At 38.5% G+C, this 15,658-nt stretch overlaps 1 protein-coding gene across 1 annotated transcript in view; it reads right to left on the reverse strand.

The window, feature by feature from the left end:
* LOC120799224 (2-lysophosphatidate phosphatase PLPPR4-like) overlaps positions 1-15,519 on the reverse strand; it is a 65,218-nt gene extending 49,699 nt beyond the window's left edge. Inside the window, exons 1-2 of the mRNA XM_040144211.1 lie at positions 15,181-15,519; positions 2,550-2,735 (exon numbers count right to left, since the gene is read on the reverse strand). Of these exons, the coding sequence (XP_040000145.1) occupies positions 2,550-2,735; positions 15,181-15,264 (270 nt within the window). The 5' untranslated portion in view covers positions 15,265-15,519. The remainder of the gene's footprint in view (positions 1-2,549; positions 2,736-15,180) is intronic.
* Between the last annotated feature and the right edge of the window lie 139 nt (positions 15,520-15,658).

Raw genomic sequence — 15,658 nt, forward strand, 5'->3', positions numbered from 1 at the left:
CACTCTGTCATCTAATACCATCCCTACGGTGAAGCATGGTGGTTGCAGCATCATGCTGTGGTGGTGGGACAGGGACAGGGAGACTGGTCAGAATTGAGGGGCGGATAAATGCAGCCAAATACAGAGATGTCCTTGAAGAAAACATTCTCCAAGGTGAATGCGACCTGAGCCTGGGGTGATAGTACACCTTTTAGCACGACAAGGACCTCAAACATGATCAGAGAATCCTCAAGACCTTGATGATGCTCTATTGTGAAAATTGTGATTTTTCATCGAACGGTGTTGCCTTGGTGGCATGGCAAATTTGTATGTTTTACCATGAAACAGGAAGTTGTTGTATAGGTGTTAGGGGGGCTCAGAAACTCATGACACCGGGTACATGCATCAGAAGTGGCAGGAATTGATATCCGATATGGGCCTCAGAAATCGTTGTGGCAAAATGGCTCGATAACACCCTCTACAAAATTTCAACAAAGTAACCCTCGCGGTACGTTTCTTATACATGTATAAAATTTAGTAGCCACATGTAACTTCCAAAGACTTACAAAAAAACCTTCTTGGAGCCATACCCTAAACCCAACAAGAAGTCAGCCATTTTGAAAATACAGAGTTGAATTTTGCTGCACTTTTTGCCATTTACAGCCGTTATACTTTGACGAACTCCGCCTAGAGAATTAATCAGATCGACATCATATGTGTTCAGACTAATCTAAAGATATTCATGATTTCAAATTACGAAGCTTTTGAGTTTTAATCAAATGGCGTGTCCATGGTTGCATAGCGAATTTTCGATGTTCCATTATGAAAGAGGTTGTTGTAGCTCATACTTACATTGTCCAAACTGCCCCAAACTTTACATTTGATAAGAGTCCTGCCCTAAACACATCTACATGCCCATACTCAGTTGTAGTCTTAGTGCCACCTACTAGCAACGGGAAATGAAATGTTTTATACTTTGATGTAGTCCTCCTAGCAGGTTGACCAGATCCACCTCAAATGTGGTCAAAAAAGCCCTTGATGATGCTTTATTGTGGAGATTGTGAGTTTTCATTGAATGGTGTTTCCCTGGCGGGGCGTTGAATTTCGACATTTTTGGCATGAAAATGGAAACTGTTGTAACTCAAATCCACGTCATCAGATCTTTCTCAAACTTCACATGTTTGATAAGAGTCCAGGCCTGAAGACAGCTACAGCTACATTTAATATTGATTAAATCATAGTAAAAGCACCACCTGCTGGCCACAGGAAGTAAACCTTGTGTGACAATCATTATTTTATTTACATAAAAGTTTCATGATCTTGTCTACACTTGATATACAACAACATAATGCATGTTCGGTGCATGTTCTCTAGCACCACATTCTTGACACAGGAATTATCACAAAATGTGCATAATATCATGTCCACTACCACGCACTCTATTCGTTCTCAGTGGTCTCCAGTGGTACAAAAGTACATAGCTGCATCAACCGGCATCCCACCAGCACCCCCAATGCACATGATGGTGCAAAGGCCCGATCAATGCTGCTTGCAGCTTTAATTATTATTTTAATCATTAATTGGTTCTGCTATCATTGCCACTGTTATTGTGAATAACATTATTACATCTATACGTATCACTGTTATAATGATAATGATAATTATTATACTAATAACAACAAGTCTGACAGTGCTTGAATACACCAGTATATACAGCTGTTCCTGGTCTCTCTCTGTTCTCTCTCCCCCTCTCCCCCATCTTTCTCCTCTCTCCCCCCTTTCTCTCCTCTCAACCCAACTGGTAGAGGCAAACAGCCGATCAACCTGAGTCCGGTTCTGTTGGACGTTTCTTCCTGTCAAAAGGAATTTTTTCCTCTCCACTGTAGCGAAGTGCTTTCTCCTGGTGGTAATCGTTGGGTTTCTATTTATGATATTGTATGGTCTTGACCTTACTCCGTAAAGTGCCTTGGGATAATTTATGTTATGAATCGGCGCTATATGGTAATTATTATCAATCAATGGTAGAGTGGCAGAAACTACCAGCAAGCAGGTGCAAGAAGCTTCTAGATGGCTACAAGAAATGTTTAGAGGCTATCATTGCTGCCAAAGATTCTGCAACCAAATATTAGTGAAGGGTGCCAAGAATTGTTTCTGGGGTACATTTTTCTTTTGTATTATTCTGCTATTATGCAAGTTTTGTTTTTTTTTATTTAGTTTTGGTCAGTAACCATGAAAATTTAAAAAAAATATATTTTGAATATACAAAATTGGTTAATTTGTATTTTTTTCTGAAGATATTCTAAATTCTGTACTTAAAATTCCGTGTTGCCAATAATTTCAACCAGGACTGTAATATTTTATAGGTCAGTAAGCAGAGGAACATTCAGTCACCTGGTTCATTTATGTTAACGGAGAGTATCATTAGTTCATAGAAACAGTGTAAAAAAAAACCCTTCACCTTAGTGTGGACAATAGTTGGTTCACTCCCTGGATGTATAATCACAGCCCCTGAAACCAACCACATGTAGAAATTACTATAAGGTCCAGTGTGGAGACTGACGTTTACTTACAGTGGCAGTTGGAACAGCGAAGGCCAAACTGAAGAGCAGAGGTAGTGGGCAGACTTCCTGTCTGGGGAGGATGTAGGGCAGAGACAGACTGCGGTCATTACAACTGTATCCAGAATGCACTGGCTGGAAAATATCTGTCAGCTCCAAAAAGTAAAGACTGACAACAGAGGACGCCAGGATAGGGAGCTGCAGTAAAGAATAAAGAACAATACAAAAGAAATTAGAAAATTGTTCAAACTATACCATAGTAATAGGTATAACCAGGAAAATTAGTTAATAATAAGGATGGGTATTGTTCTAAATCTTCGATACTAGTGCTGATACCATACCTGAGTTTAAGTACTGATACCAAAATAATACTTTCTTCTATATGGCTGAACAAAAACTCTGGCCATACATGAACGTTGCTTGATATGCAATGCAAGCTTTTGGAGGTTGACAACCTTCAGAACTCAGTGCTATAGACACCTTTTTTGGTAGCACTTAAAGGGTATTTAGGACCAGCCCTGGGGCCCACTAGACACTGGCACCAGCAAAAGACAGAAATACCTTTTGAATGCAGAAGTGTATATTAAAAACAATTAATACAAGAAGAGCTCATGTAACTGGGGTAACAAAGTTTGATAAGAAAAGTTCTTTCTCCACATGTCTTCTAAGACATGGTAAGGTTAGGGCTGTGCTGAACAAATAGAAACATGCCAAAATAAAACAATTATTCGGGTAAGTTCCCCAAGATCCCTTTGTCTGGATTTTAGATTTATGCTTGCCACCAACTTGTGCCAAGTTGGATGTAGGGTGAGCTGGGGGAGTGTTACCCATAGTATTACAGTCTATTTGGGGGGCAGGGGGCGGACTGGGCCAGCCGGCACATGCATGCAGCATGCTCTGCACAACTCGAATGACATGCACACACAGAGGGCCGGTAAAGAGACAAACAGGGACAGTAAAAACTTTATAGATTTTTTGACTGTCCACTGACGCAGCAGGATTTTTTCTGGTGCTCCTGATGGCCAGGTCCATCATCAATGTGTTTGTGAGAGAGAGCGAGAGTGGTGCTAGGAGGGGCTCAACAAATTATTGCACTATGCACAGCTCTATAATGAAGCAATGCCGCAGAGATCTTTTATGTTATTATGAGAAGTGTAAAAATACTTTCAGTTCATTATGAAACTGTGGCGGGACAAACTAGACTCTGGCGGGCCACAACAGTAATGGTAGGTGATTAATGGGAAACATTGGCTGAGGAGGGAACTGCGATAGGCTTGAACCCCTGTCAATCAAGGTAAATAATTTACGACTCAAAATATGCAAGTCTTTGAGGCTTATTATACATTAAATGAAACAAAAGTTTTCAACCAAATTACGAGTCTACAGCCATGCCAGTGGCTCCGTGAGGATGTATTTGCCCTATCTGCACTAAACACAAAGTACAGCTCAAGGGAATGTCATTAGCTCCCCAGGCATTTTGTCATAAAATTGCTAAAATTGAAAGTGTGACCTGATAATGTCGCTAGATGAATAGTCAGAGGATTAATGTAAGGATAATCCATTCAATAGTTGAGTAATTTAATACAAAACCACAAATGTGAACCATATGGTAGTGCTTGAGAAAAGGCATGCGATCAACAAAGATATTAGGATTAATCAAGGGACAACATGTAAATGTGGTGGTTTTGAATCATTGCTATTAGACACAAAACCGCAGGTAATTACACTCAGTCTACTACTCAACTACACCTGATTCATGATTGCTTTAGTGAAAGGAAAGTATCAACCACACTTAACCCTTGTTATTACTATACAAATAAAAATACAGACACAAACACATGCAGTAATGGACAGAATTAAATTGTGTGTTGCTATCAGAATTTTTTTTTAATCAATGCCTTGTAGTGTGTGACTGGTCAGCACTCTGAAAGTCAGTCTGCTAAGAGAAATGAAACACTTCTCACTGCGTCTATTAACCTTATATTTGTCAGGTAAGCAGCACATACACACAAAGACACTCAACTGTAGTGCAGACAGAGGATTATAAAGAAATAAACTGAAAGGAAAAGAGGACTGAAAACCAGAAATCTCTGTACGAGGCCAAATACTCACACAATTATTACACAGCAATCTGCTATGAGCAGAAATAATTTTACTTGCTGCACTTTAATCTGTGTTGCAGTAAATATTCAAGATTATGCCAAGACAGTTTGGTTGGGCATTATCGTCAAACAAATGTGGGCCAGTGCTAGCACAGGGAAACTGTTCCCAAAGAAATCTTGATCAAGGGACATCATTTCCAAAGCATGTGAGATTAAAAGATAAAACAAGGCTCCTAGAAAAGAACTTTTAGACAGGGATTCAGCTGTTCTACCCACTCTATTTGTTTTGCTGGTACTGAAGGAAAGACACAAGGATACATACTACCTATTTTATTGTGTGTATAGAATCAAATGTCTGAGGTTCAAAGCCAACACTAACATGAACTTTTCACAATATTAAAATTATTTGACTTTATTTATACAATAATAAAGTTGATATATCTATAGATTTTATGTTATTATATCAGCTGTCAAATGATTCTGATGCCATATGTTTTTGTTCCTGTTCAGTTTTTGTGTTGCTTTCAGTGCATTAATCTCCTGGGTCATATACATTGGCTGGGGTGTTTTTTTTATTCTACCAGTAGGGGCAGCAAAGTCAGTAATTTCAAATCCTACACATAAGGGCTTTAAAGTTACAATTCTTAAGCTTTTGGTTACATTAAACCCCATTTACATCATTTTGATGCATAGCATTTTTCACATACTACAGTGAAAATTTTGATTTGATTTTTGTTTCTTCATTTGGATGTTTGAGCTTCACAGTGCAGAATAATGTATGTGTAGGGTTTGTTTTCACATTCCTCTACCAAAGGAAGAACGATACTCTGTTCTCACATTAAATCTCAGTTTAATGTGTATAAAAGAGATGATATTGTGATATCACAGCTGGTTTGGAAGCCACTTATGGTTAGTATAATGTGGAAACAAAGAATTTTTTAAAAAGGTAATTGAGCTTTTCTGTGATAAAACCATGTCAGACGTGAGTATAATATGTGTTAAAATAGGTCTTTAAGTTACTGAAAACTGAACATTTCTTCTGCTGCTGCTACACATTAAAGGCAGTTTAAGTGATCCATGATGTAACTTTTGTTGTGAAGCAGCCATGGTAAATGCAATGTATCTGTCACTACGATCAGACTTAGTGTGTCTACAGAACAAGACGTGGTCAACATGCTGCCAAGGTAAACAAGACCTTTTACTGTAACATCCTGTTGTTTAGAAAAATACTAGTGCCGTGCAGACAACATGTTATAACATCATTGTTGCTAACAGTGTTTGGCTGCACTGTAAACAGCTACACCAGCTGCTTTCTTACAGAGTAGCTGCTCAAGGCATGTTTTCTGCCCCAAGTGGTCAAAACACATGTGACTTCAAACAAAATTGGGCACCGTCCTATCAGTTTTGCAGTATTTGCCTGAATCTGAGCAGATAGTATAGCCCTATACACTTCATAATTCATCCTGCTACTTCTATCAGCAGTCACATCATCAATAAACACCAGTGACCCAGTTCCATAGGTTTGTTTTTCTTTTCAGCTTAATGATGGCCTCCCCTCATTCACATCAACACCTCTTTGGACTACATATTGAGAGTTCCCAACTGCCAAATACAAATTCAACACTTGGAATCAACTTGACCTTTATCTGCTTAATTTTTCATGAAATAACGAGGGAACAGGCCATACCTGGCTATGAAACTGATTGTCAGGGAATTGTTCAATTACTTTTGAGACTCTGAAAATGAGGGACTATGTATAAAAATGGCTGTAATTCCTAAATGGTAAATGTGACTTTTTTGTTAAACCCCTTCAATTAATGCTGAAAGTCCACACTTCAATCACATCTTCATGGCTTTGTTTCAAATCCATTTCGTTGCTGTACAGAGGCAAAATTACCCAAATTCTTTTACTGTCCAAATACTTATGGTGATAGCTGTAGCTTTAATTTATTTATAATTTTTGTTGCTTATAATCGTTGAAAGATAACCTAGTTAGATTCAGAAAGAGATTTGACTGGATTCAGTTTTGATACCAGAATCTTGAAAATCTACAGTCATACAAAAATGTTTATTAAAAATAAATGATTTACTGTATATCACTAACACACTGCTGCCATTTCACAATGTTGTACCTTAACTTAAATTGGTTTGTTCATACAAAAGTGAATTACTACTTCATCTCTACTTGTGTGACTACCTTGAGGCAATAATGCCTAATTGCAGCCAAGTAATTGTCCACCTTACCCTGTGAACTGCAAGTAGAGCTGAAAAAATCAGTCAATTATTCGATTATTTGATAAATAGAAAATTAATCAGCAACAATTAAGGTTAGTCGGTTTGAGTCAGTTATCAAACACCAATGAAACAAATATTTTCTGATTCTAGCTGCTCAAATGTAAGAATTTGCCATTTTTTTTGTGTGTTAAGTTATTTTGGACTGTTAGTTGGACAAAACGAGCATGTTTGAAGATTTTAATTATTTTCTGATTGATTAAATAATAATAAATGAAAATTAAAGCTGCAAGCAGCATTAAGCCCTCGCAATTTGAGTCCATGGAGGGAGTGGTATACACGGTGTTAATGCAGGTCGTTTCACACGGCTGTGAATTGCATGTTAATCAGATACGAAACCAATGAGTTAATCATAACTTACTGTGTACACCAGTTGCATGTATGTATCATGCATTAAAGGCAGGGACATGCAAAGATTTACCCTAAAAGGGGCTTGAGCCCCTGATGCTTGACTTTAGACTTGACAAGCTTCACCATGTAGCATAATCAAGGTCTTAAAGCTTTTCTGATCTAATGTGACATGGATTTGGTCAAGATTGCTAGGAGGAATACATGAAAGTTTTTATACCATCATTTCTTGTTGTCAGTAGGTGGCACTACAACTATGGCTGAATATTGGCATGTAGATGTCGCCAGGATGAGACAGTGCTTTTTTTTAATACATACAGCATACATTTTTCTATACACACACACACACACACTGATGACATATCGGGGGCAATTTTGCGATCAGTATCTTGCCCAAGGACACTTCGACATGCGGACTGGAGAAGTAGGAGATCAAACCACTGACCCTCCAGTTAGTGGAGCCACAGCCGGCCGTACATTTATATTTATAACGGAGTAACGACAAATTCCTGTTTCATGGCAAAACATTGAAATTCGCCGCGCCACCATGAGAACGCTATTTCAATGAAAACTCACAATCTTCACGATGGTCTTAAGGCTTGTCTGACGACATTTGAGGTGGATCTGCTCAACCCGCTAGGAGGAATACATCAAAGTATAAAAACTGTCATTTCCTGGTGCTAGTAGGTGGGGCTATGAGTATAACTGAATATTAGCATCTAGATGTCTTCAGGCTGGGACTCATCAAAAATGTGAAGTTTGGGGCAGATTGGACGATGTATATTTGTGCTACAAAAACTTTGTTTTATGGTGAGACATAAAAACTGAAAAAAGCTCATTCATTATGATGTCGATTTGATTAATTCTCTAGGAAGAGGTTATATTTGCCATTTCCTGTTGCCAGTAGATGGTGCTATGATTATATCTGAATATTGGCATGTACAGTCGTGGTTGAAATATTGGCAACACTGAATTCTAAGTACAAAATTTAGAATATCTTCAGAAATAAATGCTAATGAACTAATTCTGTATGATCAAACATTTAAATAAAATGTCCAAGAACAAAAGAAAATTAAAAAAAACAAAACTTGCATAATAGTGAAGAATTACAAACGCAAAAACACAAACACAAAATGTACCCCAGACACAATTATTGGCACCCTTCACAAAGATTTGGTTGCAGAACCTTTGACAACAATGACGGCCTCTAAACGTATCTTATAGCCACCTAGAAACTTCTTGCACCTGTCTGCTGGTAGTTTCTGCCACTCTTCCATTGTTTGTACTTTTAAGCTCTTTTAAGTTTGCAGGATTCCTTTCTGCAGTTGCAGATTTCAGCTCTCTCCAAAGGTTTTCAATGGGATTTAGGTCAGGACTCACTGGTGGCCAATTTAACAGTCCATACTTTCCTTTTCGACCATTCTTTTATGCTGCTGGATGTGTCCTTTGGATCTTTGTCCTACTGAGAGACCCAAGACCGTTGCCTCAAACCTAGTTTTCTGCCACTGGGTAACACATTTCGCTCTAAAATGCTCTGGTAATCTTCTAATTTCATCATTCCTTTGATACATGCAATGCCTCCAGTACCAGAGGCAGCAAAGCAGCCCCACAGCATGATAGAACCTCCACCGCTGTAGCTATGGTGTTCTTTCCCTTATGGGCTTCATTTCATCACCTATAAACAAACTGATGTACTGCATTCCCAAAGAGCTCTACTTTTGTTTCATCTGTCAAACAGAACATTAACACAGAAAGACTGAGGCTTATATGAAAGTTTATGCAAACATTAGTCTTGCCTTTTTGTGCCTTTTTCCAGTGGTGATGTCCTCCTTGCCCTTCATCCATGGAGCCCTACGTGGTTTTATTGAGCAGCGTATGGTACCAGCTGAAACCACCACGCCAGAATGCTCCAGGTCAGCCTGAAGCTCATTAGATGTCTTGTGTGGGGTTTCTTCCACAATCCGCATCAACCTTCGCAGACCTCTCTCATTGAGTTTCTTCTTAGCGCCATATCCTGGTAGTGTCTTAACAGTTTTATGACTGTTAAACAACTTGATAAAATTATCAACTGTTGAAACAGGAATTTCCAAGTCTTTGGCAAATGCCGTCTGGAATACCATTTCCGATGCTCTCAGACAACTCTCTTGTCTCTCCCACTGTGAAAAAGGAACTGGAAACAATCAGCCCCTTTTTATGTAGTAAAACTATCATTCATTAGTTAATTCAGGTCATCTAAACACTGAAAATTAAACACAAGTGAATCTTATTTGTTTTTTATTTTGTTTGAGGAACTAATTTAAATTCATCAAAAGGGTGCAAATAATTGTGTCAAGCATACATTTTATGTCTGTATTTTTTATTTCACTATATGAAAGCATTTTTTGTTGTTGTTGTTCGGTAACTTTGGAAATTTTATTAAATATTCTGATTATACAAAATAATAATAATAATATGCATTTATTTCTGTCCATATTCTAAATTCTGTACTTAAAATTCAGGGGTGTCATTAATTTCAATCATGCCTGCAGATGTCTTCAGTCTGGGAGTCTTATCATACATGTGAAGTTTGGGGTAGATTTGACAATGTATATTTGAGTTATATCAACATTCTCTTTCATGTCAAAAAATCAAATTTCACCACTTTTCGAGTTTTCGAGCACTTTTAGCCCCTGAAAAATGTGATTCATTTGTCCTAAGAATAAGAATAATAATAATAAAAATAATAAACATAGTAGTTTCAATAGGGTCCTCGGACTGGTCGGTGCTCAGGCCCTGAAAAGTATGGCTACGTTAGTTTCACTGAAACTAACGTAGCACTAACAGCACTGAAAGCAGAATAATTACTTGGCTACTACCAAACTCTTCACTAGACCCCTGCACAGATGCATCATAACAATCCTTAGTGGTATGTCATGTACACTTTATTACTATGAACTAGCAGGATTACAAATTGCAAAATGATGGACATTGTCTAAATGTGGCTGTTTCTGGAATCAGAGACTGCATTAAGCCTTGCTTCCTTGCTGTTCAAATTATCAACTACATGACAACTTCAGTAAAGCATGCTTCCTGCTCTTCAGGCTACTCTGCTTTCTATTTCAGTTCTCTAGCTTTGAAAACTGGGGGAACACTTAATACTTATCTCTCCATGGAAATAGTAAAATTTAAAAAAAAAATCTGCATCAGCCACAGCCACCCGTAGGTAGAGCCGACTCAGGAGGTAGAGCAGGTTGTCCAATAACAAGAAGGTCGGTGGTTCAATCCCCGGCTCCCCCATTCCACATGTCAAAGTGTCCTCGGACAAGACACTGAACCCCAAATTGCCTCCAATGTATCAGTGAGTATGTGTGTGTATAGAAAGCACCGTTTGTATAGAGAAGCACTGTATGAATGTGTGTGTGAATGGGTGAATGTTGTAGTAGTGTAAAGTGCTCTGAGTGGTCGATAAGACTAGAAAACTGCTTTATAAGTAGTCCTAGTCCATTTAAAATTTACTATTAAATCCGCATTATTTATTCAGCCACTTGGGGGCAGCAGAACAAGCTCAAAATTAGGGATGTTCCTAACAATGGTGAGATTTCTCCCAGCGGCCAGTCCGACTCTGAATAACAGTCCGTTGTAAATGTGTTTGTGAAAGAGAGAGAGAGAGGGAGAGAAAGAGCGGGTCAAGGAGGGAGGGATTGAGCCAATCAATGCGTTGCGCACATCTCTAATGCAAAGCATTGTGTGGCAAGCGGCTTAACATCTTAGATGCAACAGTTAACCGGCGTTATACTTTAATAAAATATTAATGATTAGTTTAACCGATTATTCTCAGAATGCTGAATGCTTTTATTATGTTTTAACTCCCCCAGTCAAGAAAGGTTGCATCTATCTGTGGCTTTTAAAATAAAGAGGTAGAGATTCGTTTTACAGTTTGATACAGCTGTCCACTGTCAGTGGAATATTCTGTCACGTCAGGAATGCCACATTTACAGTGATGATTTAGTACTCCTGACAATGTAGTACTCCCACCAATAGCTACATATTTTGTTAGAACTGTGTGAAAACACTATAGTTATTAGCCCACTGTACTGATTTACTGCCCTAAAACTAGAGGTGTGTCTGCTACAGCTACAACAGAGCATACTGTACAAAGGTGTAGACATACACATTTATGCTATATCATGTACTTGTAGAATCAGTGAATTTAATCCAGTCACTGCCTTATGTAGTAAATGACATCCTTCTGTATCTTTCCTTTAATCATCTAGGGTGTTATATATCATGCATATCTGATGAAATCATGTCATCATTTATGATCTTTTTTTAAGACATATCATCCATAGCCTGAGTGGCCACTGTGCACTAACAGGAAACCAGGCTGCAGTAGGGATGTTTTTCACATCTTAACATCTCTAGCCCTGAACACACATATATAAAAATGCACCCCATTCAGAGGGCCATGTTGCCTAGCAGCCAGTTAGCGAGTAGGATGGTGTGACAGTGTGTGAGATAGAAAATGTTGCAGACACAGAGCAGCTGTCAGGAACAGAAAGGAGAAACGAATAGTAATTATGATAGATTCCGAATGTTGTTCAGTGAATAGCAAGGAAAGTTCAGCCCCATCACCCAACACTAATACATAGCGATGTGCAATTTTGTTTTCTTGCCAGACTTCACAATAGTGTTGATTCTGGAAGAAGAGGCCAAGCTGAAACTATCCTTAATCACATGCTCTGTTAACTATTAACACAGCAAAATTTCAAGAAAATCATAAAATCAGCAAAAACTATGTGCCAACAGGCTTTCTCTCATTAGTCAGCTATTCATTATTCAGTGTGCTGAAAACATCATATACAGCAGTGCCTATACCTTGGTTGGATCATGGTTGGATCATGTTATGGCTCCAGTTGAAAATTTTGAACATGTGCATACACTGGGCAGAAGGCAGGAAAACACTAACACCAAAATTACCTACAAACACATCACACTCACATTCTTACGATATGGCATGATGTTTTATGATACAAAAATCAATAGGTATCATGGAGCATAAAATTTTACATAATTATTAACTAGCTTGCAAAACTGGGTGCCTGAGTGGTATGGAGTGGGAGTGTGGAGGGGAGTGGCTGTTTCTGAGACAAAATGTCAGTGTTCTCCCTACACTCCATGCCACTGATGCTTAATTGTTTGTGGAATTGTTTTGTAGTCTGTGTCTTACACTATGACCACAAACAGTCAATAAACAAATTCCACAGCTGACAGTATGGACATATTCTGTGACAACAACACTGTATGTGACATCTCATTCAGTCTGATTTACAAACTTACCCGGAACTCAATTAAAATTTTTTCCCTCCTAACCCTGTTTTCTGCCCCTGTTTGTGCACATTCATGAAGTCCTTCAACTCAGCTGCAACAATTAGTTGATTTATTGATTAGTCTTTCAACGCAAAATTAATCAACAACAATTTTGGTAATCAAGTAATTGTTTCAGTAATATTTCAAGCAAAAAAGCCAAACATTCTTTCATTCTAGCCACTTAAATGTGATGATTTGCTGGTTTTCTTTATCATACATGAAAGCAAATTTACTATCTTTGGGTTTTGGATTGTTAGTCAGACAAAAAAACTGAAGAATTACTGTGGGCTCTAAAAAATTGCCATTTTTTCACATTTCATTTCAATGATTAATCAATTAATTAAGAAAATAATCAGCAGATTAACTGATAAGAAAATAATTGTTGGTTGCAGCCCAATTCAGGATAGCCACAAATTTTGAAAATTTGACCACAATGTTGTTATACTACCAACAACTATGAACTGTTACATGCTGCTACATCTGACAGTACTACCGCACATGTACCACACTCTAAAGGTTGCTGCTATCCACTAGGGCTGCAACTAATGATTATTTTTATTATCAATTAATCTGAAGATTATTTTCTAGATTAATCGATCAATCGTTTGGTTTATAAAATATAAGAAGATAGTGAAAAATGTTGATCCCAGTTTTTAAAAGTCCAAGGTGATGTCTTTAAATGTCTTGTTTTGTCAGTCAAAAATCTAAAGATATTCATTTTAATATGATATGAAACGGAGAAAAACAGGAAATCTCCATATTTGAGAGACTGCCATTTTTGCATGACCAATTACTTAGATTATTCGTTTATCAAAATAGTTGACGAATATTTTTCTCTTGATCAACTGACTCATTACTCGACTCATCGTTGCAGCTCTACTATCCACCTACTCTAATCTCATCACGTAGCAAAATAGTCATGTCAAGTCGATTCCATTTTATTTATATAGCGCCAAATCATAACAGAAGTTATCTCAGTGCACTTTTCATATAAAGCACATCTTGACTGTACTCTTAATAATATTTGCAGAGACACAATATTCCCCCATGAGCAAACAGGTGGAAATAGATGGAAATGGTATCTTCATTCACGTATAAGTCAAAACAACCTTATAGGAAAAGAGTGAAGAGTCACAGAGATGGAAATGGTATCTTCACTATGTTCAAGTATCCAGAATGATAAGGAAATCATTATCCAGAAAAATATAATTTTTTCTTGGTGCTGCTCTGTCCTTGGTTGTCCGCATCACCAGGTGGGGGTTTCGAGCGGTGAACAGAGCATGGCTGCCACTGAGTTAAGTAGTACACAGTGTGTCTTTATGTACATTGAGAAGTACATGAAGATATACTCATAAAGACTAGGTTAACACTCATTTAAGTCTCATCCGTAAGGTTAACTGAGGAAATGCAGCACAATCTCACCTAAACGAAAAAATTTAAACTGGCGTGTCAGTGAATACGCAGTAATAGACAACATACTGTCATTATGTTCATATCGTAATATGGTAGTCTCGCTCCAGATTCTCAAGCCTACAGAAATGTTTTTTCCACAGTCTGGGGGCGGAAGAACTAAACGCAGAATCACTTCAAGCTTTAGTCTTGAAGCGAGGAAGAATCACTGTGAGAGAATCACTGGAACACAGTGATCTGTCAGAGACTAACTAAACTGTGGTCATTAGTTTCTTAATATGATGATTACATGGATATTGTATCTAAATTGTTTTAGTGTGTTACGAAACTGAGGTATATGTCCATATCTGGCCAGCTGTTGCATATAAACACTGTGACTCTTCACTCTTTTCCTATAAGGTTGTTTTGACTTATACGTGAATGTTATGAAGGCACTTGAGATAACTGTTTATATTGGTCAAGCTGTTTAAATCTTTGCATCCTGCCCCAAAAACTCCTGTATGCACAAGGAATCATAATATCCTGTGGATACTGCAGTGTCACTGTCTGCAAAAACAAGGGGGGAAATAGGGATGAGGAGAATACAGATTCTCATTATCACTGCTATCAAACTACATGGGTTTCTTGATACCAGATTTAAAGCCTGTCTGCGTGGCATCTCAACAGCAAACATATCTTCACTATGTTCAAGTATCCAGAATGATAACTTAATATTTACATGCATTATTAGCTTAACCTGATTGTGGTATTCAATGTGGTTGCTTGGCTCCCTAGACTGCAGGTCACAAAGAGGTTTATACTTAAATGTTTTTGAGTAAGAGCTTCTGAATGCCTGCCCAACATCTGTCAGCACAAACCACCTCTCTGTTTTGTCCTCACTAAAAACCAGATGCACCAACAACAGATAAAACCTGACTGAATGGGAGCGTTGACACAGAAGCTCTGATATCAGGACATGTCATTTTAGTTGCTAACCAGTCAGTGGCTAACCAGTTGACAAGTCAGTCAACCAATGTATTAGTCAAACAGACAGCACCCTACCAACCAGTCTGCTCCATTTACCATACATCTCTGCAAGATAATGCTACAGAACTCGATGTTTTTAACAGACAGACAGATAGATAGATAAATAGATAGATGTTCACCTCTACAAAATAAAAGCAGGGCAGCAGAGTGACGCTGTCCTTGGTCTCCTTCCCGCCTTTCAGCCGCTCCTTGGCACGAGACATCACGAGCGGCCGGTGGTCTCTCCTGCTCCCGGGAGACAGGGAACTATACTTGATTCCCGACGTAATTTTGGCGTAATTCCGACCGAGTCCGGTTCGCCTAACACTTAACGGCGGACCTCCATCGCCCGGTGAAGTGAGCTGGAGGTGCTGATGCCCGTTAATGTGACCTAATATGCGGTTTTTGGGCTTCAAAAAAATGTGCCTGCGCAGGACTGACACGGGCTCCCCCAAATCTGTTCGTCCTGTCTGTTGACATTAAACTTAGAGCGAAAATTCATTCTAATTTGCATATGGTGTTTCAGAGGAGAGGCTTTACTCCAATCAACCAGGGTGACTCGGTAACGGTCATCCACTCAAACCCTTCGGCTCTGTTCAGCTGCAGCAGGTAACGCCG

This window comes from Xiphias gladius, chromosome 14 (assembly GCF_016859285.1).
Source record: "Xiphias gladius isolate SHS-SW01 ecotype Sanya breed wild chromosome 14, ASM1685928v1, whole genome shotgun sequence".
NCBI classification, from domain to species: Eukaryota; Metazoa; Chordata; class Actinopteri; order Istiophoriformes; family Xiphiidae; genus Xiphias; species Xiphias gladius.